Source organism: Euprymna scolopes, chromosome 13, assembly GCF_053919585.1.
Source record: "Euprymna scolopes isolate OS-2025 chromosome 13, ASM5391958v1, whole genome shotgun sequence".
Lineage (NCBI taxonomy): Eukaryota > Metazoa > Mollusca > Cephalopoda > Sepiida > Sepiolidae > Euprymna > Euprymna scolopes.
Genome location: NC_136494.1, coordinates 38,055,711 through 38,079,163, shown reverse-complemented (window position 1 = coordinate 38,079,163; position 23,453 = coordinate 38,055,711). Strand labels below are relative to the sequence as shown.

General features: G+C 32.7%; 1 protein-coding gene across 1 annotated transcript; it reads right to left on the bottom strand.

Moving 5' to 3' along the window:
* Positions 1-1,285: 1,285 nt before the first annotated feature.
* On the bottom strand, positions 1,286-23,453 carry LOC145291977 (transcription initiation factor TFIID subunit 13-like). Its single transcript, XM_080137921.1, has 4 exons — positions 23,159-23,453; positions 9,646-9,712; positions 4,996-5,105; positions 1,286-1,643 (listed from the first exon to the last, which is right to left on the bottom strand). The coding sequence occupies exons 1-4, from the start codon at positions 23,192-23,194 to the stop codon at positions 1,467-1,469; spliced, it is 390 nt and encodes a 129-aa protein (XP_079994047.1). The 5' UTR covers positions 23,195-23,453; the 3' UTR covers positions 1,286-1,466.

Here is a 23,453-nt window from a genome sequence, read left to right as displayed (position 1 = left end):
GGAATTTGAAAATAAAAGATTCAGTTTGAAATTCCCAGAAGGTTACCAATTACAACAACAGACCAGAAGTAGGTGGAGAGTACAAAGACGAAAACACGGTTAAAATGTAAGTACGAAATGAGTTGAGGTTTAACCAAAATATTGATCCTTAAATTACAATTTGGGAAGGTATCAGTGAAATTGTGAAAAAAGTGAACAATTGATGAAATGTTTCAAAAGTGTAAATAGGTCCATGCAAAGTAGAATATCCGTAGCACAACAGATAAAATTCCTCAAATAGAAAAGCACTACCTCTATCTCCCCTTACAAACATTTAAATCAAGATACAGGGTGTCCCAATAAAATGTATACAGAATGAAGAAAAGTTCCATACATCAAAATACTGTGAACAAATATAGAAACAGTTAATTCTCGAAAGTGTTCAAGTTATTGGCCATTGTGGTCCACGAACAGCTGACAACACTCACTGATCGAATGCAAAACGTTCCTTATCAGTTCAGTTGGGATGCTGGCACATACTCTTGCAATGGTTTCTTTCAGCTCAGTCATGGTAGCTGTTTTTTTTAATGTTTAAAATGCCTCCTCACCACTCCAAAAAATCCATGGAGGTTTAAACCTGCTGATCGTGGATGGTACTCAATACTTACTCTTCGTCCTACCCATCTTTGGCAGATGACCATAAAGATAGGCTGTTACATCATGATGATAGTGGCATCCTACTGGAAGTACCATCCTTTATTCCTAAACATCTCTTGAAAATGTTGGATGGCATATTCATGTAGCAAGTTGACATAATTTAAAGACTGTATACATTTTATTGCGACACTCTGTAGAATGCTACTAAATCTTATGTCTAGTATACTTATTTCAATTTTGATCAAAATTCGTGACATGATTTTCATTCTATAAAATATCTAAAATTTAAGGGGTCGTAAGTTAAAATTCAGGAAATATGGTGTCTCATGACTATGGATCAAATTTAATGAAAATCTGAAATATTTGAATTTTCAAATGAGAGGTTGTACCCATATTATGTCTCCTAAAATATTTTAAAATACTCCAGAGAAACTAAAATATTTATGAATTAATGTCCAATACCTATTGTTAAAATGTCAAAAAAAGATCTGAGTTTTTACAAAGGGTTTCTAATCTTTCTTTGTCTCCTTTGTATACAATTAAACTAAGAATAGCTCACCATTACATCTGTGTTCCAAAATTTATAATGATTGATTAATTATTTTAGGAGTGTACCCTATCCATGCAAACATATAAAAATAACTTCATGAAATGTTAAAAGATTTTATTTGGCATCACTGGAAAAAATTGTCCACATTAATAACTTTCTTTTTTTTTTATAAAAGAAAAAAAAAAGTTATTTTTTCCTTCCAATGAAAAAATATGAAGTTTCTATTTACAAAATAAATCCCCAATTAAGGTGAGTCAAAAATGAGGAGTGTGATGCAGAATCATTTTGTCGTGGCATATTTGATTTCATCGAAGGCTTTCCTGGCTTTACGCAGTTCTTCATTCATCGTCAATAATTCTTTCACACGGGAATATTTCTTGGCATCCTTACGAATCATAAAAATGATATCCTCCACCTGAATACGGCCTGGACGACCCACCTCCATTGCCTTTTTCGTCTGAAAAATAAGGCGGAGAGAAAAAAACCTAAAACAGTGATATTTAAGGTAATAAAAGAATACATCATGGACTACTTCTATTCAGATAAAATAAAATATAAACTACAATTACATTAAACATTATTTCTTTTTTTTAAATACAGAAAAAAGTATTATGCATTTAATGAATTCAAAGGGAGGTGTCGGTAATCAAGTGGCTAAAAACACAGTGATGTCCTGGGTGTTCCAAGTTCAAATCCAGAAACATTTTTATATATGATGTTGGCAACTTTCATATGGTCCCTCTCCTAAGTACCCAATGTCTTTCTAGAAAAAATTCTGACTAGAAAAATATTGGAGAAACAAGTACCAATGTATTTATTTCTCCAATATTTTCCTAGTCAGAATTCTTTCTAGAAAGACATCAGATCATATGAATCTTTGGATTCATATGATCTGATGATGAATGAATAGAAAAGTCTTAATTTAATGCTAACTTAGAAGTTAAAAAAAAATTTTTTTTAAAAATGATTTTTTAAAAATGAACATAGAACATAACTTTTGCTATTTCATAGATAACAATAAAATTTGCATGGTGAATTCAGTAAAACACTTGAAGCAAGTCCTTTAAAAAATAAACAAATAAATTAATTGCCCTTTCAACATAACAATGGACTATTGTTCGAGAGAGATTTTTATAACTCCAAGAAAAAAAAAATTGCTTGGCAATGACCTAGTTGGATGAAAAGCTTGCTTCATTTATTTAAGGTAGATAAATGTTTATTGTAAAGAAAAAAGAGGGCATTGTTTTTACATTTTCTTAAATTTCAAATTTTCATATTCAAATTCATAACAATATTTAGAAAAAAGAGCCATCCTAATTTTTTTCTAAAAATGAATAAAGTTAGCAAATAACATGATGCTGACTTTTTTTCTTTCTTTTACTCACATTCACCCCTAACAATGCATATTAGCAATTAGACGTAAGGGGCTACTATTTGGGACCATGTCTCAGAAAGATTAACAAGATGTTTGTGTACATTACAGTTTTTTTTTTTTTTTTTTTTTTTTTTTACACAGTGATCACCACTTATCAAGGCCCGGAAGCCACTCAGGGATAAGGGTTATTGCAAGTACATCACGTTAGTGAGGAGATTTTATGAAGTGTTTAATTAGGGGGGTGGTTCATTAGGAATTTGTTAACATTAGACTTGAAGACATCCAAGTTGTAGTCCGGAGGGAAGCAGGCAGACGGAACAGAGTTCCACAGGCGTGCAGTTCTAAGAAAGAAGCTTTGCTCATGAAATCCGCGTTTTGATTTAGGCACAGATATAGAGTGGGGGAAATTTTTCACAGTGGATTCAGCTTTTACATTTAAACTTCTGCATATCAGTACAGTCAGGAAAGTAGGTAGCAGGAAAGGAAATTCCAAAGTCTAGCTGTTTAGGGAAGAAACTATTAGAGTAGAAAGCTTTCTGGCATTTAGGGACCTCAGCAGTGAAGTAGTGAGATTTTGTTGGTAAGTGGGTTTTTGGGGATATGTATGTCGAGGGGGCACAAGTGCAACAAGTTCATCAGAACACATTCCATTAAAATATTTGTAAAACAGACGCAGAGATGCAATATTGCAGCAATGGGACAGGAGCTTAGTTAACAAAGTGGGATATATTAGATTGAAAACTCTATTTTGGACCCTATCCAAAAGGGAAAGGCTAGTGGTAGATGCACCAGCCCAGATGTGGCGACAACACTCCATGCATGGGTAAATGGTAACCTTGTAGACATAAAGGAATGCAAAATTAAATGTTTTACTTGAAACGTTTTACTTCTTTAGAATTAAAGTCATAATCAGAACAAAACTTTAAAATCGATACTTCTGCAGTTGCGAACCATTCTTGAATCAATTTGTCTAATAATATGCTATTTCACATGTATTTACATTCACAACGTTCAACACAGTTTGAAAAAATTAGATCATCTTTTCACCAAAGACGAATTAAGCCAGTAATCAAAAATTAACTAGTGTCTTTAAGAATAAAAAAATTTCAACTTTATTCATTTTAAAATGAATTCATCCAAAATTAAATTCTTTTGTCCTGTCGATTGAACAAATTATAAAAACAATGAATCATTATATTCGTTTAATTTTTCTTAATGTATTTTTATTAAAACTCTAAAGTGACATTCTTTTTATTTTTTTTTAACAATATTTAGCTGACCATTATTTTTACATTAAGAAAAAGATTATTTGTTATTTTAAAAAGATTTATATTGTAAATTATAACTTTAGTGTGCATTAAATTTTTTTATTCCATCCAAATGGATCACAGATGATTGCAAATTACATTGTTATGATGACTGAGCTTATGCATTCATGATCTGAAAGTTCCATCTCTCTGTTGCAAATATTGACAGTGTAAGACTTCAAGAAAGTAACTCCTGTCACAGATGTGTGTTAGAAGTAGAGAAGTTGCATTGAGTTCTTGGGGAAAAAGTGCATTGAGAATGATGGTGACTATGTAGAAAAATAAATTCTGAAGCACAAAAGGTCACTTGTTTTAATGCTACCACTCCTATCTTTTGTGTGAAAAAGAATAGGAGGCTTTACTTTTGGAACGACCTTTGTAAATGAGACATTCATTTAATTTATTTACAAAAATAATTTTAGCAAAGTCAATTATTTTTATGGGAGAAAAAAAAAGGACAATTTTTCTTAAGATTAATGAACTTTACACTCATTTATTTTAAGAGAAATATTATAATTAATAGTAAATTATAGATAGATGAAAGCGGTATTCACAGAATTTTTAATAATTCTTCCTTAATTACAAAAGTAAAGTTTTAAATAGTTCGCTTTGAAAATGTTAATAAACCAACAACAAAAAAATAAATAAATAAATAATGCAGTAATAAAAAGATGCATAAATTGTTAAAAAGGGGAGAGAACTCAACCGTAGAGTAGGCTCCCTTGCCATTTACATGTCTTTATACTAATAGAGAAAATTTTATATCTTGACTAAAATTTACTGTCTCAGAGTGGTTGAGTGCACGTTGGTATCGTCATTTCTTTACATAATGAAAATGATTATTTGACTTCAAACAGCCATAAAATCCTAGAAAATTATGCCTAATTGTTTTTCTGTCTCAGTTAAAATTTGGAAACAATAATAGCTATAAAAATCAATTTTTTAACACCCCTTTTTTTGTGAGTTAGAGACACAGTCAATTTTTAATATGGAGAATCCAGCTGCCCCCCCCCCCCAAAAAAAAACAGGAGTACTCTGGACTAAAAATTAAAATAAAAAATTACTCCAGTCTAGGAGGATTTCTCCTCCTCCAACCGAAGCTTCAACACAATTTCTATATCACTCACCATTTCTGTAATGTACTCAATCACTAAATCTTCCAGAAGATCCACCGATTCAGTGTAAGGGTTCTGGTCATCTCCAAATCCGTACATCATACACCGGACAGCAGCAAAAACTGATGAGACAGAAATAACATTCGTTTATTTGTTTTTTGCGGACTTTTGTCCTCATCTTCAGAGTTATTGCTTCACCATCATCCAAGATTTAAAAAAAAGACAAAATACAGAAATAACATTTGTTCATGTATTTATTTTTTTTAAGTGGGTTGCAATAAAAACAAAATTAATAAAGAACAATGGAAAGAAAATAGGAAATTATTTCATGCAAATACAAAATAGTATAAACACTTACAAATGAGTGAAGAAATGTGGGTGAAAATATAAATAAAAATAATGGAAAGTCATGACATAATTGAGTATTAACTTCCCTCTCACTGGAGTTTCTATTTCTTTTTGAGAGAGAGAGAGAGAGAGAGAGAGAGAGAGAGAGAGAGAGAGAGAGAGAGAGAAATTTACTTCTATTTTTATTATGGAAATTGCTCCAAAGTCACTTGATATCAGGAGCTAAAAATAAAATACCATTTCAATGTCAAAAACAATGTTTTATGGATGGATTCCAATCCATAAAACAGCAATTTTGCCCCTTTGTCAGAAACATCATTTCTGGAATTTGAGGACAAACAAACAAAATAAGGGAAGCAAGAGTTACACGGTTGCCAAAAATAAGAGTTGGATCTCATTAAAATGGTTTGAACTTAATAGAGCAGTATAAACTGCAAAATAAGGAAAAAAATTATAAAACGTATGCTAAATGGGAGTTCATCAACGTTTCTTTCCAAGATTTTTTCTGATATAAGTTAATAGCACAAAATACTTGCTAAAATATAACTTAGTTCTTGGATTGAGCTATGTTTTATAATTGTTCTAATTAACCATAATTTATAATTAACTGAACAAGTCATTCATCTCTCTCTTAACTATGTATTGTTCTTACTCCTCTCACTATGTTGATTCGACCATTTCTTTGTTTAAGTGAGCATTTATAGAAAAAATGATTATTGTTTAAGCCTTGCGATCTAATCTATAAACGTTTGGAGTGTGCACACATATGTAAAAGAGATGCAAAATAAGTCTTTTGACTTCTATATGAGGCTCTAGAATCATACGGTACTAAGCTTTAAAAAAATGTTATAAAACAAGTTCTATAGGATTCTGGGGGTCAGATATAAGAATAATAAAGAATGAACGAATGAACAAATAATAAATAAATAATAATATAATGATAACAATACAATGATAATATAATAATCTATATAATTATAAAACTCAAATGACCTTGTAATGAGTGATGTAACCCACTTTCCGGTTTACAACATCCAGTTGCGCATGCATGCATAAACATTAACCCATAACAACGTAAACAAATAAACACAAATCGCTTCTTTTGCAGATTTTGACCTGTGCACTGAAATATTGACGTTATTATTTCAAAATTATTATTTAACATGGGAAGAGTGGGGTGTTTTGCAACTATTCTTTATTACAACTATACTGTCGCTATTTTCTTACAACCAAACAACTTTAACCCGTTGACAAATATAAGAACAATTGTAGTAAAGTCAAGACTACTACTACTACCTATCCGTCCCTTTTCCTTCCTTCCTTCTTTTTTTATTTTTTGTTTACATTTCTAGATACAAAATAGTTGTGTGACACAACGGTGAATTTGTTGACACATTTACTAATCTGTTTCAATATTAGTTTTATTTTATTTTATTTATTTAGGTTTTATTTTTTGCTTCATGTTTTATTAATTATTTTTTTTAGATTTTAAGTTTCTATAACTTGGTTGAAGGATTTCAATATGGGTTTTTCATTCTTATATTTCTCATCAATAGGTTCATGTGCGTTTTTGCTGCTAAATGACTTTCGCCTGCGTTTGATTCGTAGGAAAATCATGTTTAGTTTTCGATTTTTGAGCGATTATTTGGAAAAATAGGTAACTTTACACGAATAGGGAGGATTTTATTTTCATGTTTGAGTGAGCCGTCCATGATTTTTCATTTTAATATACTTTCATAGAAATGTTTCTGTTATGTCAAAAAAAATTATTTTCTTTACATCACAAGCGTCATGCTCATACATTAATTCCATAGCTAATATAACATACTGACCCAACGGGTCACGGGTAGTCTAGTAATATTATAGAAGTAAAGAGGATATTTCTGCAGTTTACGAACTACAGTATTTTTAGATAAGACTTCCAAGTTAAATTCAATTTTTATGATATCTTTTGTTTATTAAAGTGTTAAGTGAAAGTATAGTTAAGCCAGTCCTTCTCATGATAAAATGGATTTCTGAAAAATAACCTTAGAAGTATCACAAAGATACTTATTAATTTTAGTTATGGAAAAAGAATATTAAAAAATAACAGGATCAGTTTATGAATTTTCAAATGAAATCAAAGTAGAATAATAGTAGTAGTAGTAGTAGTTTTTGTGACCCAATGAGTCATAGATGCATCTATTGTTTTACTAATTAAATTGCATAGATTAGAAGTTGAATAATCCACTATTTTGAGAGATTATATTTTCATTTCTCGCATGCATTATTACCTAAAGTAGAATTATAAATCGAGGTATATTCATGACGCCCATAAATACATAGAGATGGACTAAAAAAGAATTTGACTTTTCTCAAGTCAGTTTTCATTATTACTTTGATCTTAGTTAAAAGTCAACTTCACCCATTGACAAATTCATAGTTCGATATGCACCACCAATTTTCACTTTTAAGTACATATAAGAGAAATTTATGACCAAATGGACTCTTCCAGAGATTATACATAGAGATTACGAAAAATTTCAAGGTAATCTCAACACAATTTTAGTTGCATTGAAACTCCAGACTGCTAAGTTCAGTCTGGCAGAAACTGGGCCATTTGGTGGCCTTCTATTTGTGGAGCTGAGGTATTGGTCACGGGTAGCACCTAGGAAGTCCACCTTCTGGTCTTTTAAGTGGAGTAATTTTATTGGATACTGCCTGATGCGCCACTATCAGGGAATGCCAACAGGACTGTCTATGCAATTTTTAACAGGCAAGAGTGCTCTTCCTTAAGGTACTTGTTTGACTTTTCCTGTTCTTGACAATTGGTCCGACAGAGGTGGGCATTATGACTGATGGTGTCAGGCTGAGTTATGGTTCTTGGTAGTCTTAGTAGGTCTACTCTCCCAGGCCTTGCCTTCTCTCTTTGAGATCAAGTTAGTTTATTGCGCTAACTGCTTGAGGCATCGCAACCAAAGAATGCTAATAGGGCTGCCCAGGCATTTTTAAGAGGGCCGAGTGGTCCCTCTTTAGGGGTGCTGGCTTAACTCTCCACCTTCCAGCCTTGTGCCACATTTTCTTGCGGTGGGAAGGAAGTAAATACCCAGTCTCAGAGCCGTCTTTTTTGTAACATATTATTTCTGTACTTAAATACTCACTCTTATAAATATACCTCCGTGTTGTCTTATTTATTATTGGTCTTTCAAGGTCATAATAGAAAATATTTTATTTTTTGGGGCTTAAAATGGTGGATAAAGCATGCTAAACAACGTGGCCCTTTAGTTTCATGAGAATGATTAGAATATTTGTTACACATATTTAAGCAAATATTTAATAAAAAACAAAAACAATAAATGGTCATCTAAAATTACAATCACATCTCGCTATCACACCACTTTTGCTTGATCCCGACAAAATTCAATACAAAATAAATTTACTATGCCACTATTGTGTGTTGTTTTTAAATTCAATTTTTTGCATTTTTAAAAACTTTTCAGATTTAGTCCATAGGTGTTTTTATCTGAGAAAAAAGGCCGTTTTTACAGACCCTCATTACTATGCAACTTTTGCTTGATCCCGATGGGTGGCATAGTAGACAGATTTGACTGTACCAATATATCTGAGTCACGCCTAAGTCACTTTGCCTTACAAAGAGCTTGTGTTTACAAAACTAAAAATGTAGGTCATTTACATGACATTTTTCATCTATAATAGAAATCTCAGCAGTTTCAATGCATGTTTGTATATCTGCCTAAAACTTTCGACAGAGGCGACAGATTTTCATGATATCGATATCATTTTGAAGCTCGACTCTTCGGACGACAAATTATCGCTTTGGCGATGGACGCAACAACAAAACGTCATATTTTTTTTTTTTTCACTTTCTTTTCTTCCTTCGCGGTATGGGTTCGAGCCCACCTGCCTACTAATTATTTTTTTTTTTCTTTTGCTCAACACCCACCTCCAAACACCTGGGCAACGCCGGGGCATGCAGGCTAGCACATAAATAAAATCAAAATAAAATGCCAATCTTTAAACTACGTAATAAAAAAAGAACAACGTACACTCATTTACAAAAAAGGTATTTGATTTTAAAATGGTAAAGTGGATTATGTGCCACCCTGTAATTTAGTTTGGAAATATACTTTTCTTCAAAAATCATGAGAAAAATTATTTGATACAAACATATCAAACCACCCAAGCTTAAAAAAAATGAATGCCTAAATATTTGAGAAATCAAAGTATATACAGAAGGTTAATCGTGGAAAATAAAAACAATTTTCTCTGAATACTTGATATAATGTTCAGAAAAATGAATTAAAAACGACTTACATTCTTTAGAAAAAATCTTTTTTCTTTTCTCTAAAGGAGATTCATCTTCAATCTCTTCATCATCGTACTGAAAAGTAAATCAAACCTCATTAGAAATCATAAGATACGACAATCATTAACTCATATATATTATTTAATTGGAATTCATTTGGACGCGACCATGGAAAATTAGATAAATAAAAAAACGTGGATTTATAAGACCAAAATATCCAACCTTGATTGCCCTACATGTTTTTAAAAAATTGATCTGTCGACTTTATCTTAACAAGGAGTAGCTTTTTAACAGATCATACCTGTGAAGGATTCTTCTTGGATTACCACCTTGTCGCGATAAAGAAGCTAGAGCATTTCAATGATTCCTAGAGCTCCTGGCAGGACCACCCTTGTCAGAAAGGTTGGTGAATAAAAACCCTGGTTCTCCAAGTTGGAGGTTGAGCATAGGGCTAACGACCCTTTCTTGTAAAACAAGTATATTACGAAACTGGCAACAAAGAGAATCCCTACTTTAGTGTGTGTGTGTGTGGGGGGTCTTCTGAGTCAAGTGAAACTCGCATGAATGCTGATGGCAAAAGCCGAGAGGACGTTAACAGCAGGATGAGGAAGGACCTTAACATCACTAAAACCAAGATTTAATCAAGCTTCGATCATTCCACACCACATGCCTGAGAAGATCTCCAATCAAGACCTACTAAAGAGGGCCTAATCATCAGAAAACGGCAATAGAGGTGGATTGAGCATGTTCTCCGAAAAGACCCACAATCACAAGAACAGCACCGCACTTAACCCCAGATGGCAAAAGGAAAAGAGAAAGGCCGTGAGCAACTGGGAAAAGAATGGTGGAAATGGAGAGGAAAGCTATGCAGCATTCTTGAGGTTCACTGGCTAGGCTGGATCAGGGTAGACGGAGGTGGAGGGGCTTTGTTGCTGCTCAACACAACGCTGGGTGTTATGGTTGATGATGATGCTACCTGTGTAGGTAAACAAAGCTAAATGACTTTAAACTAATTTCCCAATTGTATTTCTGGTAATTGGGCATAAAATCAGACCCTAACTCTCAAATATGCTGGAAGAGCACAAAAACGATTCAATACTTCCACTATTTTTCAAAACTGCTTACTTATATATTTGGGCAAAATATTAAGATATGTTTTGTTAATATATTTTTTCAAACATATTTACATGTTTTTTTTTGTTTTTTCAAATATAGTTTTTTTTTTTTTTTAATTTACTTTATTTAAATATGCTTTATTTAAACCTGCGTAATCTATTACGATTTTTGCCAGCAAAATATTAAGATATTTTTTGTTAATATATTGTTGTATGGGGGTATGTACATAATGGGGACAACATTTATAATAGAAGGGATATAAATGTGAAGGGAGACGTGCAATGAACAGTTCTTTAAACACAGAGAGGGAGATACATTATTGATACAGTCAACACTTTGAAAGGGGTTTCATATAAAGTATATTTTATAAAATGATGGGACAGTGTGATGTTATATAATAACAGAAGACAAAACCACATTACCTTGTGGTTGATGACAAAGACAAAGGCTTACATAACAAATACGATGAAAATTATAAGAATCCGATGCTGTGCTAGATTTCTGCATTGTTTTCTCCTCCCCCTTTCGCTTCCTGAAGGAGGTCAAGCCAACTCTCTCTCCAACTCGCACTGAACTCTGACTGCTCTGTCTCTCCTCTCTCAACTGTCAACCTTTTTCAAACCTTAACTGCATATATTGAATCTATACTTCTTTGTGATGTCAGAATGGTGCCAAACGTGCATGGGATGCATATGTACATACATATACTTCCAACACGTGTCCCAGAGACACAAAGGACATTTCTTAATTGCATTCTTCCATTATTCCTCTAACGTAACTTTGTTTTTATATTTATTTCTAACTACAATGGACAATTCCACTGCATTCCTGGAATCGTATATAAATAGAAATATGTATTCATTTTACTTTTGATAACGGAGTTCAATTCCAACATTATCCTTTATTAATAACTATCTTTGACCCTAATTACTCCGTTTCTCTAAATACTGGGATTTGCCCCTTTCAATATACAACAGTTTTTTCAAATATAATTATTTTTTTTTGGTACTTGTGTACTTTTACCACTATACTGAAATAACATTATTTTGAAAGCCATTCTTAACATGGGGAGGGGAGTGTGTTTTGTAACTAATCTGTGTTTCACCTAATTTAATAAAAAAAAGATATTGTGAAACTTGAATTTAATCTGAAAAAAACTATTAAAAATAGCATGTTGGCAAAAGTGAACAAGCACATTTTTCTAATATACTTTATTTAAACCTGCATAATCTATATGATTAAAAAATAAAAAATTAATTTTAAAAATTTACATAATTTGATTTTAACGGGGTGAAAAAAAATAAACATTCACATTTTAAAACTGTTAAACTATTTTCTGTTGCACATTCATCTTTTTGAAACTGCTAAAACTGTAAAAAATGTGACACACTCATAGTTTTTTTTCATGTTTCTGTAAATAAATATATTTTTTAAAAATCTAAAGTTTGACAAAATATATAAAATATTAACTTAAATAAACATAGTTATTTGAAAAGATATGCGATTTAAAAAAAAAAAATAATTGATAAAAAAAAGTTTACATATTTTTATTATAAAAATGTAAAAAAAAATAAACAAAATATATTTGAAAATTGTATCTATTTTGTGCTTCTATACCTCAATTGGGAGACGCGGGTGCCAGCTTCTGGCATGTTTGAAAGTTAGGGTCTGGCTTCATGCACAATTATCATATTTCCTTGTAAATATTTTATGTCATAACATTTACCTTAACTGTTTCAAGTAAAAGTTGATTATTGCAAATTTTGCCGGGCATGTTTTGTAATTTATCATTGTTCTGAGGGAGACAACTGTCTTTTACTAAGAGATGCGTTCATTTTTTTCATCTCATAATTTAGGATACTCAAACCAACAATATTTTTTTATTAAATTAAAACATTAAAAAAGAAAGCCGTGACGATTCTTTTTTTAATGTAACAAAGTTGATAAGAATAATAATACAAAATATAGTTTTTACGCGACTATTAAGAGAATCGTTTCTGTTTTCATATCATAATTTTCGATGTTAAAACCAGCAGAACAGCATACCCGAAAACATATAAAAGTCGTCATTTTAAAGGTAATTTTTAATGTGGAATGTAAGTAAAAATTTACCTTTTTTTTCACCTTTTTATTTACTGTTCAAAATCCTTATCATGAAAGAAACAACAACATAATGCAAATAATAATCGATATTGCCCAATCACTTGAATCAAACATTCGGGCAGATAACAAAGGAACGCATTTGTAGTATTCGCACTGGACTACTATTCTCATACTGATTGCTCCGGTCGATATAACCTTCAACCTTCTGCAGATGCATTTTATCCAATTTGAGCCCATGCAGAATTTTGGTTGAACTCATGGCATAACAGTTCAAAGTGATGATTAACAATTAGGGTACTTTTGCACTTATATGTTACCATGCTGAAATAATATTTAGAAAGCCATTCTTAACATGGGGGAGGGAAGGGTGTTTTGTAATTATTCTGTACTGTCGATATTTCCTACCGACGAGTGGGGGGAGGGGAGAGAAAAGACGTTTAGTTTGCAACGAAAAATTACCTCGTTGCTTACAAGCAAACGTATTCTTGTAAATATAACGCGCTGTTAACAGTTGTCGTACCGGTCTGATAGATCTCTAACAACGACAAGAACAAACTACAACAACAACAAGCCTACAAAGGTGACTCTTTCTACAGTCTCAATCTCTCGTTCAGCGAGATTGAAACGAGACTGGAATGTCTATTTAAGCTATAAGGAATAGACATCCTATTTTCTTCATTAACAAACACCAGGCCGGGCCGTTCACAGCCATGAGTGTCTTTCCCTTCCCACCGAGCCACCCTCGGTAAGTCAATCAATTTAATTATCACAGTACTTTTACCCAATACTTTAATCAAAAAGATGTTGTAAAACTTGAAAATACTATTTTTTTTTTAACAAATAGCACAGTGACATAAGTGTATAAACACCACAATTAGTTCTAAGTGACAACAATCACCTAGAGTTGATTCATTTTATGCTATAAGTAATAGTAAAAAAAACAATAAATTAATGCGAAATGGGAACAATCTACAGTACTTATGCAGAATAACGTTATTATTTAGAAATCCATTTTTAATATAAGGTAGAGAGATTTTTTTGGTGCTAATGCAGTTTAGCAAATATATTAAAAAACAGAGAAACAGAAAAATTTGATGTATGTGCCCATTATGGAATGAAGTTGTCATAAAAGAAAAATCGGCAGACCTGAACGAGAATCGCTCTGCTATAATTTTTATAGTATGTTTTGTAGTATAGTTTTTGAGGTTAGGGTGTTTAGTCTGAAAGCCGTTCTTAACATACAGAGGTTGTGGGTGTTTATACTATGCTAGGTTATGTCATAAAAATATATCAAAAGCAAAATGCTGGTTAAAATTATTATAAGGGGAAGGGGATTCTCGTTCAGATCCGCCAAAAAATCACTTAATTTGATCAAGCATTTTTTTTAATCAAATAAAAAAAAAATCAGCAAAATCCTGCATAAGCACTGATGTTTTTTTTGTTTTTTTTAACTACTCTGTATTTTCACTTAACTATTTAATCAGCTCTATGGACAAATTTATCTAGTTCACCTTTGGCAACTAAATATTTTCGTTTACTAGCCAAATAAAAAAGTTACTAGCCAAACCGATGTTATTTTGGGAATATGACATTTTTGTTTCATGACAAGTATGTACATCATAACTATTTTTCTGAATTTTTTTATTATAAGTGAAATTCTAAATCTACAAAAAATTTTATGTTGATACTCTGTAAGGTATTTTAATTTCTTCCAGTGTTTTTTTAAACAGCCTTTGTTAAAAAAAAAGTATATTGTTCTATTAAACTTTTATTGTTTAAATAATTTAACTTTGTTCGTTTTATTAAAAAAAAAAAAATTGAAAAAATATTTTTCACTCAGTAGTGAGCTTTGGAAGATTGTCAATGAAAGAAATACAATCGCCAAAAGATAAGCATTTCATTATTTCTAGTCACCACTTGCAATATTGATCCTTGTTAATACGTAAAAGATATGGTAAAAATTTAATTTAACTTGAAAATCCTATATAAAAACACACAGTACCTTCTCTGCGTAAGTTTTCAGTCGATTCCCACGCTGTTTTACAATTTGTCATTGTTCTGTTGGTTTTAACATTGTAAATTATGATATGAAAACAGAAATGATTCTCTTAATAGTCACGTAAAGACTACATTTTGTATTAAAAATTTTTTTTTTTTAATTCCATTTTCACCCCAAACAAAGCATAGTGCTACTTTGATGTAGGGACTACTATCGGGGCCATAAATTGCAGGGATACTATGTAGGGAGTTGAGCAGCAAGATGTCTATTCACATCACACTTTAACTTCTGTATATCAGTACAGTTGGGAAAACAGGAACCCGGAAGGGAGTTCCAGAATCTAGCAGTTCTGGGGAAGAAACTATTAGAGTAGAAAGCCTTCTTACATCTAGGGATCTCTACTGTGTAGGGGCGAGATTTTGCTGATTGTAAGGTTTATCGGGGGTATTTACATTGTTATAAACGGCCACCTCGACATCAAATTATTTTATTATTCTGTTAGTGATATAGAATAAACATTTGATTGCATGTTCGAACTGAACGAGAATCCACTAATTCCTTATCATTTTAAAACCCAGTATTAAAATCAGCCTGAAGGAATTCTCTTCCACTGACCAAGGACAGAAAAAGCGAAATATGACAGCAGAACAGTTATTACACTGTGATCCAGTCTCGGAAACCAAAGAAAGAACCAACTAGAAATTTCATCAGGAAGAAGGAGATAAAGAGAGAGTGTGGAAAGAAAAAAGAGACTGAGACCGAGAGAGTTGAATAAAACCTTCAACCGACGTTAACACCTCCCACCCCCTACAGTATGAAAGCCAGTGACAGGTCACCCGGTCAACACACTTTGTGACCTCATTTGCTTTTCGAGTCCCTTTAGCGCCAAAAAGCAGAATAAAGAAAGAAAAGACGATTTTGTCAATTCTATTTTTAGAATCGAGGTGCGAAACAAAGAAAGGAAAAAAAACTCTCACGCACATGCGCAGTTCGACCAAAGTCCGGTCTCATCTGCTTCTCTGGACCTTTAAGCAACATGACGGTTTCAAATTTGGCAACATCGGAAAAGAAAAAAAAAACATCCCGACCGAAAGCGAGGTGGAATGCTTAGCTATGGAAATACCCTAATTAACTCCTCGAGAAAGCTATTTCGGAGCACCGAAAACAGATGCCAATAGGCATGTATTGAAAAAGAAACGGATTGAAAATCTGTGAACCTATTGCTTGAATTTCTTTCTCCCACGTGGAAACCCAATCGCACTGAATGTATCGCTCGGCCATGAAAAACTGAATTTGTTGTTTGAAACTTTCTTCTTTCATAAAAGAATTCATTTGGACTGTATCACTTACAAATTGTTAGGGAAAAATGGACAAAACAAAACAGAGAAAAAAAAGGAATCGTGAGTAATTTTTGTTTCTCTTTTAATGCCAAACTGAAAATTGAATTTTCCCCTCGTGGTCCTGGAGTTTAGTCACGCTGTTAACCCTTCTGTCTTTTTGTTATAGGATTCTCTTTCAGTTTGTATGTTAAAGATATTCCCCAACTCCATTAATTTCGAACATATTTGTTTTACGTTAAATCTTTCTTTCCCCTATCTTTAATAAATTTAGTTTTATATTATTTGAAAGTGTTTGCTTTGTTCTTTCTTGCAAATTCTATTATGTTCGATTTCTTGTGTTTATTTTGCCTCCCGCTTGTCTCACAGGAACTAATTGCCATTGTTTTGTTTCAAACCTTTTTTGTACTAAAAAGAAAAATTGAACCTTACTGGAACCCGTGAATATACCCCTAATGCAGAAGATTTGTTTGCTTTTCATAAATTCCTTCCCACATCCCTTCCTTTGCTTTTTATTATATTTAATCTCCCAGCCCCATCCCATGTGTAACAACATCGAAGGGTACAAGGGCTTGTAGTTCGTCAGAGCATCCACCATTAAAATACTTGTAGGACAGGCAGACAGAGGCAACATTTCATCAATGGGACAAAGGTTAAAGCTTGGATGACAGTTTAGGATCTATCAGGTTGGCAACTCACTTTTGAACCGCGTCCAGGAGGGAGAGACTAGTAGCAGGTGCACTAGCCAGATAACAACAATACTCCAAATATGGGTGAATTGTGGCCTTGTAGAACTATGGGAAACTTTCAGGCTTAAATAACTTTTTAGTATGGTAGAGAGAGCCCATCTTCCTTGTAGTAGCCCTGGTAATGCTCTCAATGTATCTGTTCCAACTTATGTTCCCTGTGAATGCTAAGCTGAGGAGTTTGAAAGAAGTACTTTCAGGTAATGTACCTTTAGCTATTGCTATTGATGGTTGAGAAGGTTTCTTGTAATTATTGAAGGAAACAAGCTTAGTTTTGGCAACATTGAATGTGATCATCCATTTTTGTCCCCCTTCCATTAGATTGGAGGTCATCCTCTAGTGTTTCTACCATTTCCTTAGCTATGTGTTCATTTGTTTCCCCTCATGTCTGTTATAGAGCGTGGTATCATCAGCAAATATACCCATCTCAGAAACAATTTTATCAGAGAGATCATTTATGAATATTAGGAATGATAAAGGTCCAAGGATAGACCTCCTTAGATACACTTGCATTTATATCATATTTAGATGTACGACCATTGAGGACAACCTGAATTCTTCTATTATTTAAGAAGGATTTAATCATGTTAAGTATTCGTCCAGTGATACAGTATGATCTGATTCTCCTGAGAAGATCATTGTGCCATACCCTGTCAAAAGCCTCAGATATATCTAGAGCTACCGCTCTACCCTCCCCTCCTTTGTCCAGTGTATGGTATATACGTTCAGAGATTAGAGTTAGGATATCTGCTGTGGAACGGGCTTGCCTAAATCCATATTGGTGGTCGGTCAGAAGTTTAGCGGCTGTAAGGTGATGGACTAGAGCTTGATTAATTATGGACTTAAACATTTTGGCGAAAAGCGGGAAGAGGCTAATGAGGTAATAATTTAATGGGTCAGTTCTTTCGCCAGAATTCTTGTAAACTGGTACCACAGAAGCAGTCAGGAAAGCAAAATACGTTAAGGCATTTGTTGTAAAGTTTGGAGAGGATCGGAGCATTTTTTTTAATAGCACAGTATTATTAAGGCTATCAAGTTTGTTACATTATAAAAAATTTGTTGCAGCTTTCTTTTTTCAATATTTTTATTTAATAAAAAAATATCATTGGTTTGAGCGTCCAAATTATGAGATGAAAAACAAATTGAATGAATATCTTAATAAAAGAGAGTTGCCTCCCTCAGGACAATGACAAATTATAAAACAACGCCAAATGGCCAACGTACACAAATCTGACCCCCATTGCCAAATTAGCACTGGCTACAATGTTGAATGCACTTTGCTGTGTTATATTTTTTTTCATGTTTCTAGCCGTCCATGTTGTTTTTAAATGGATTTTGCCATACTGTTTTTTTATTTAAGAATTTTTATTAACCGCATTATGTATTTAATTAGTAAAAATTTTGTTAACCACATTATGTATTTTATTAGTAAAAATTTTGTTAACCGCATTATGTATTTAATTAGTAAAAATTTTGTTAACCGCATTATGCATTTAATTAGTAAAAATTTTGTTAACCGCATTATGTATTTAATTAGTAAAAATTTTGTTAACCGCATTATGTATTTAATTAGTAAAAATTAAGGCAGAAACATTTGTAGTGGGTGCTCAGTTTCTAATACAAACCCATTTTTGAACTACTTAATGTTTTTAGGCCAATTTTCGTCAATTTAGCTGTTGTTTAAAAGAATTTTGGTCTTTTCCAGTTGATTTTTTTTTGTACTTATGTTACCGTGCTGAAAAATAAAGTTACTGTTTAACGAACAGTCCCTTTATGTGTCATCTCGTCATGACACACACTAAACTGCATCTAGTGTGTGTCAGATTGCATCTAGTGTGACACACACTAGATTGCAAGTATTGGAAATATATGAAAGAAATGTATTTAAGGAAAAATAAAATAAACACACGCACAAAAAAAGGTGTGTATCAATTATCCTAAAAAAAAAGAAAAAATGAAAGAAATTTAGTTGAGTAAATGAAGCAATAAAAATCTTTGCCCATGCGTAGCGCTTGCAGGGACCATTCGTTAAACAAAAAATGCATGTGTGTACGGTCCCAGTTCCGCTGGGATTACCAAACATGTTGACAATTTTTTTTACTCAGTGGGAAAAGCTGAAACCAAATTTTTAAAAAATAAGGTGAAGGAATGAATACTCACATTTTTTATCTAAAAAAAGAAAAGAGGAGCTTATAATTAGAATTTTGGAGTTTGTATTACTATACACATAAATTTGAAAAAGTTGTCAAATAACAAATATATAACAATTGCTATCAAAGGCAAGATAAGTTACTTTTCTACCTTACTGGATAATTTTTTAGTGTTTTTATTTAATGTAACATGTTTACTCAGCTCGACAAACATACAGTGTTTACCAATGTATTTGCAAATTACAAATGGCACCAGACTCTCTGTTAAACACGGTAAGTTTCGGAAAAGGAGTTAAAAATAAAAAACTATACAAAATACTGTTAAAACTCAGCGAATATATGTCAGTTTATGTCACGGTAACATATTTTGAGCAAGTTTCTAACAGTATCTTATATAGTTTTTTATCTTTAACTCGTTTTCCCAAACTTTGTTCGACAGAGAGTTGGGCCCCATTTGTAATTTTCAAATACATCGGTAAACACTGTATGTTTTTCAAGCTGAATAAATATGTTACATTAAATAAAAACACTAAAAAATAATCCAGTTAGGTAGAAAAGTAACTTATCTTGCCTTTGATAACATTTGTTTGTTATATATTTGTTATTTGACAACTTTTTCGAATCTATGTGTATAGTAATACAAACCCGAATTTTTCTTTTTTAAATAAGCAATTTTCGAGTTTCATGATCCAACATATACAATTTCTAAATTAACAGGACAATTGGTGCAAGTCCAGATTAACACTTGTGGCGATAAACAAAAATAAAGACCTTTATCGCGTACCTAATTGTTATGGAATGAAGATGGTTGTCAAACTGAGTTTCATTTCAATGTCGTTGCAAAACAGTAAAAATTTATTTTCGTGAATAAAAAAAAAACTATTTTATCAAATTATGTGATATTTTTCAATATTTCATCTTTGTTTCATGACTGGTACGTACATGAAAGACTTTTCTTTATTTTTTTTTACTTTTAATTGCTGCCATAAGTACTAATCTGGATTAGCACCAGAAAATTTACAGGAAAATTCTTTAGTATACTCACGTGTGTGCACAATTTCTAATACAATAAATTGATCCCCCATACTGAAACCACTCGACGAAAACACGATTTGTTTATCAATTCATTTTTAATGTGGACTATTATTCTCATCTTTCTTAGTTGTTGTTTTTCACAACGTTTTGGCAAACTATTCCTCTAGCCTTCGTCAGGTGGTAACCGCGACGGGATAGGAACTCCGAATCTAACTAAATCCTCAGCAATTACTGCTATCCATAGTTGTTGTCTCACCACGTTTTTGGCCAGGTAAGCCTCTGGCTGGCTTTGGGTAGGACTGAAACCGCTATCTTCAGACAATGCTCACCTGGAACCATAGATTCCAATGCGACACGGTTCCAGGGGAAAATTGTCTGAAGAAAGCGGTTTTTCAATCTTACCCAAACCTGGTCAGAGGCTTACTTGGTCAAAAACATGGTGAGACGACAACAACTATGGATGGCAGTAATTGCTGAGAATTTAGTTAGGAGATTTGGAGTTCCTATTCCATTGCAGTTACCACCTGATGAAGGTCAGAGGAATAGTTGGCCATAACGTCATTAAACAACAACTAAGAAGAATGAGAATAATAGTCCGCATTAAAAATAAATTAATAAATAATACTCATCTCAATAATGAATTCCAACTAAATAATTTATACGACTATTGTTGTTTTAATAATTATTTTTTTATTAAAAAAAAAAAATTCTATTGTTCAAACCATGTTTTTTCCCCAAAACTTATTAGGAATTTATTTTTTTTCTAATTGTCAAATTTTTTCAAAATTATCCAGTGATTTTCGCTTCCCCCCCCCCCATAACTTGTGAATTATTTTTTTTTTTTTAATTGCCATAATTTTCATGAATATGCTCTAAAAAATTTTCAAAATCATCGAGTATGTTTTCACTTTTCATATATGCTTCTTGCTTCTCTATACATGGCCTCATCGACAAGAGACCACTTCATTTCTCCTACTGATCCCGATATGTATTTTAGTCTTCTTTTAATACGAGACCAATAGGCTTCAATATTGTTGGTGCAAACACCAGTAACTGGATCCACAAAATTTGGGGAATGGTTTACAGTTCCACGCACATATCCCAGCTTTGCCAAATTGTTATAGCTGCTCCAGTGCTCCACTGGTCTGTACAAATAGTTGAACCAGGAACGACACATTCCAGAATAGCAAGTTCCAATGTTGTGGTTGAGCGGTCTGGTATTTGCTGCAAGAAACCTACTTTTTCGGTTTGATCATAAAATGTTATGACCCATACTTGCCCGAGGTCTCGACCACCATTGTTCTTTCTTTTAAATAACAGACTTTCATCTATTTGTATTATATGTCCTGGACCACCCAGCATTGACCCGTCTTTAATTATTTTGGCAGTACATATATCTCTGCAAAATTCATACCACTGGATGGGTGGATGGCCACTTGACGCGTAATTCCGTTCAAAGTTGCTGAACTTGTCACAGGTAGTTGCGAAACAAAATCAAATACGAGTTGTAATAGTATTGATAAAGTAAGCTTCGAATTTTCAAAAAAGCTTCCACTTCTTATAGAAGTTCTTTTTTTACATTTACAACATCTCCAGCAAACTTTTATCATTCTTTGCCGATACACATGTCTGAATGGACATGGCATGGCCACATGAACACAACTTATTCTGTGCAATTAATCTTTTCGATTGAGCATAATGTAAAGCTGAATCCCCATAAAATTTTTTGAATAAATCCAATCTGGGGCTTTCTGAAGCAGTAGCCATTAATTCCAAATAATTTATTCAAAAGGGTTTGCAGTTTTGTTATGTGTGTGTCTGACGTTGGTGTTATTAGTTAGTTACTCTTGGGGTTTCTTAGTGGTTTTTATTAACATTCAATAGTGGCAATTTTAGTGAGGCAGTCTGAACTATCATATTTGGTCACTTAAGCCATTCTCATGGGTTCTGTGATTCCAACATGTACACGTGAAATTCCTGTTATCTACTGTATCTAATACCGGGAGGGGGAGGGGGTATCTACCTAAAGTATCCCTAATATTTATGTATATACTCAGTGACCTGACTGGATAGAGTCGAGATGAAATAAAAAATTTGAAAACAAATTTAGACATTTGGGTGTGAGAAATTGTTGGGTTGCTTATTTAAAAAAAAAAGAAAAAAAGAGGGGTGGGGGGAATCGTCAGGGTAAAACTTAAATGTCGGGTGACGAAACTTTTTAAGGTTTTCGGGTTGCTGAATACAAAGATCAGTTAAATTTGGGGCTGGCAAGTAGTTTGGCTGGATTTTCGAAATTTCAGTGGCCGCCAAACGAGACTTCTAACCGTTAGAATTTTTCAGTTTTGGTGCCGGGGGGGGGGGGGGTATGGGCACAAATTCCAAACATTTAAAAACAAATAGGAATACATCAAACATTAGGGGAGGCGGCACTTACACCATTAAAAAACACGATAAGTTGCCAAATAGGCATCGGCTACAATGTCGAAGGCGCCATGCTGTAATTTCTTCATGTTTCTAAATGGATCAGTTTTTTTTGTTTGTTTTCTTAATTAAGAATTTTTGCTTGAAATTTGCGCTTTTCCAGTTTTTTTGTTTTTTTTTAATATTTAAGCGCTTATGTAACCGTGCCGAAAAATAAAGTTATTGTTTAACGACCGGTCCTTTTATATGTAAATCCCGTCATGACACAATCATTGATGCAAGTATTGGAAATACCCGAAAGAAATATATTTAAGTAATCCGAAAAGCGCAAAGTTAAAGCCAAATTTCAGCAGGGTCCGTATTCTGCACAAGTACCAAAATCAAAATATGAAAAGTAGATTCATTAATGAAAAGTAGATTCATTTAATTTTAGAACGCTATTAGATTACTTTTAAAGCGAATTTTTAATTACGTTTAAGTACGTTATTAATTGCTTTACGCGTAGAATTCCTGGTAAAATATGCAAACCTTAAATTATTATATGTAATAAAACGAATCGTAGCTAGGTATAAACAAACATCATCAAATGATTCCAATTTTCAACAAAACGCTACCTGGTCTTTATCCGAATCGTTAGCTTTTTCCTCCATCTTGTAATTGATAAAGTTAGACGGCTACTTTTGTTGTCAAACAAAACTGAAACGAAATAAAATTGAAGATAATTCTAAAATAAAATAATAAACCGTTCTTTTTAAATTTTAGAAACCTCGAATTAAATAAATATAATATTTAAATGTTCCATAATGAACATGAACCAAGAGATTTTATGGTTTACTAGAAAAATAAAGCAGTATTTGAATTTCGAATGTATTTTTTGAGACAACCACATGAAATTCGACTTTTTTATGC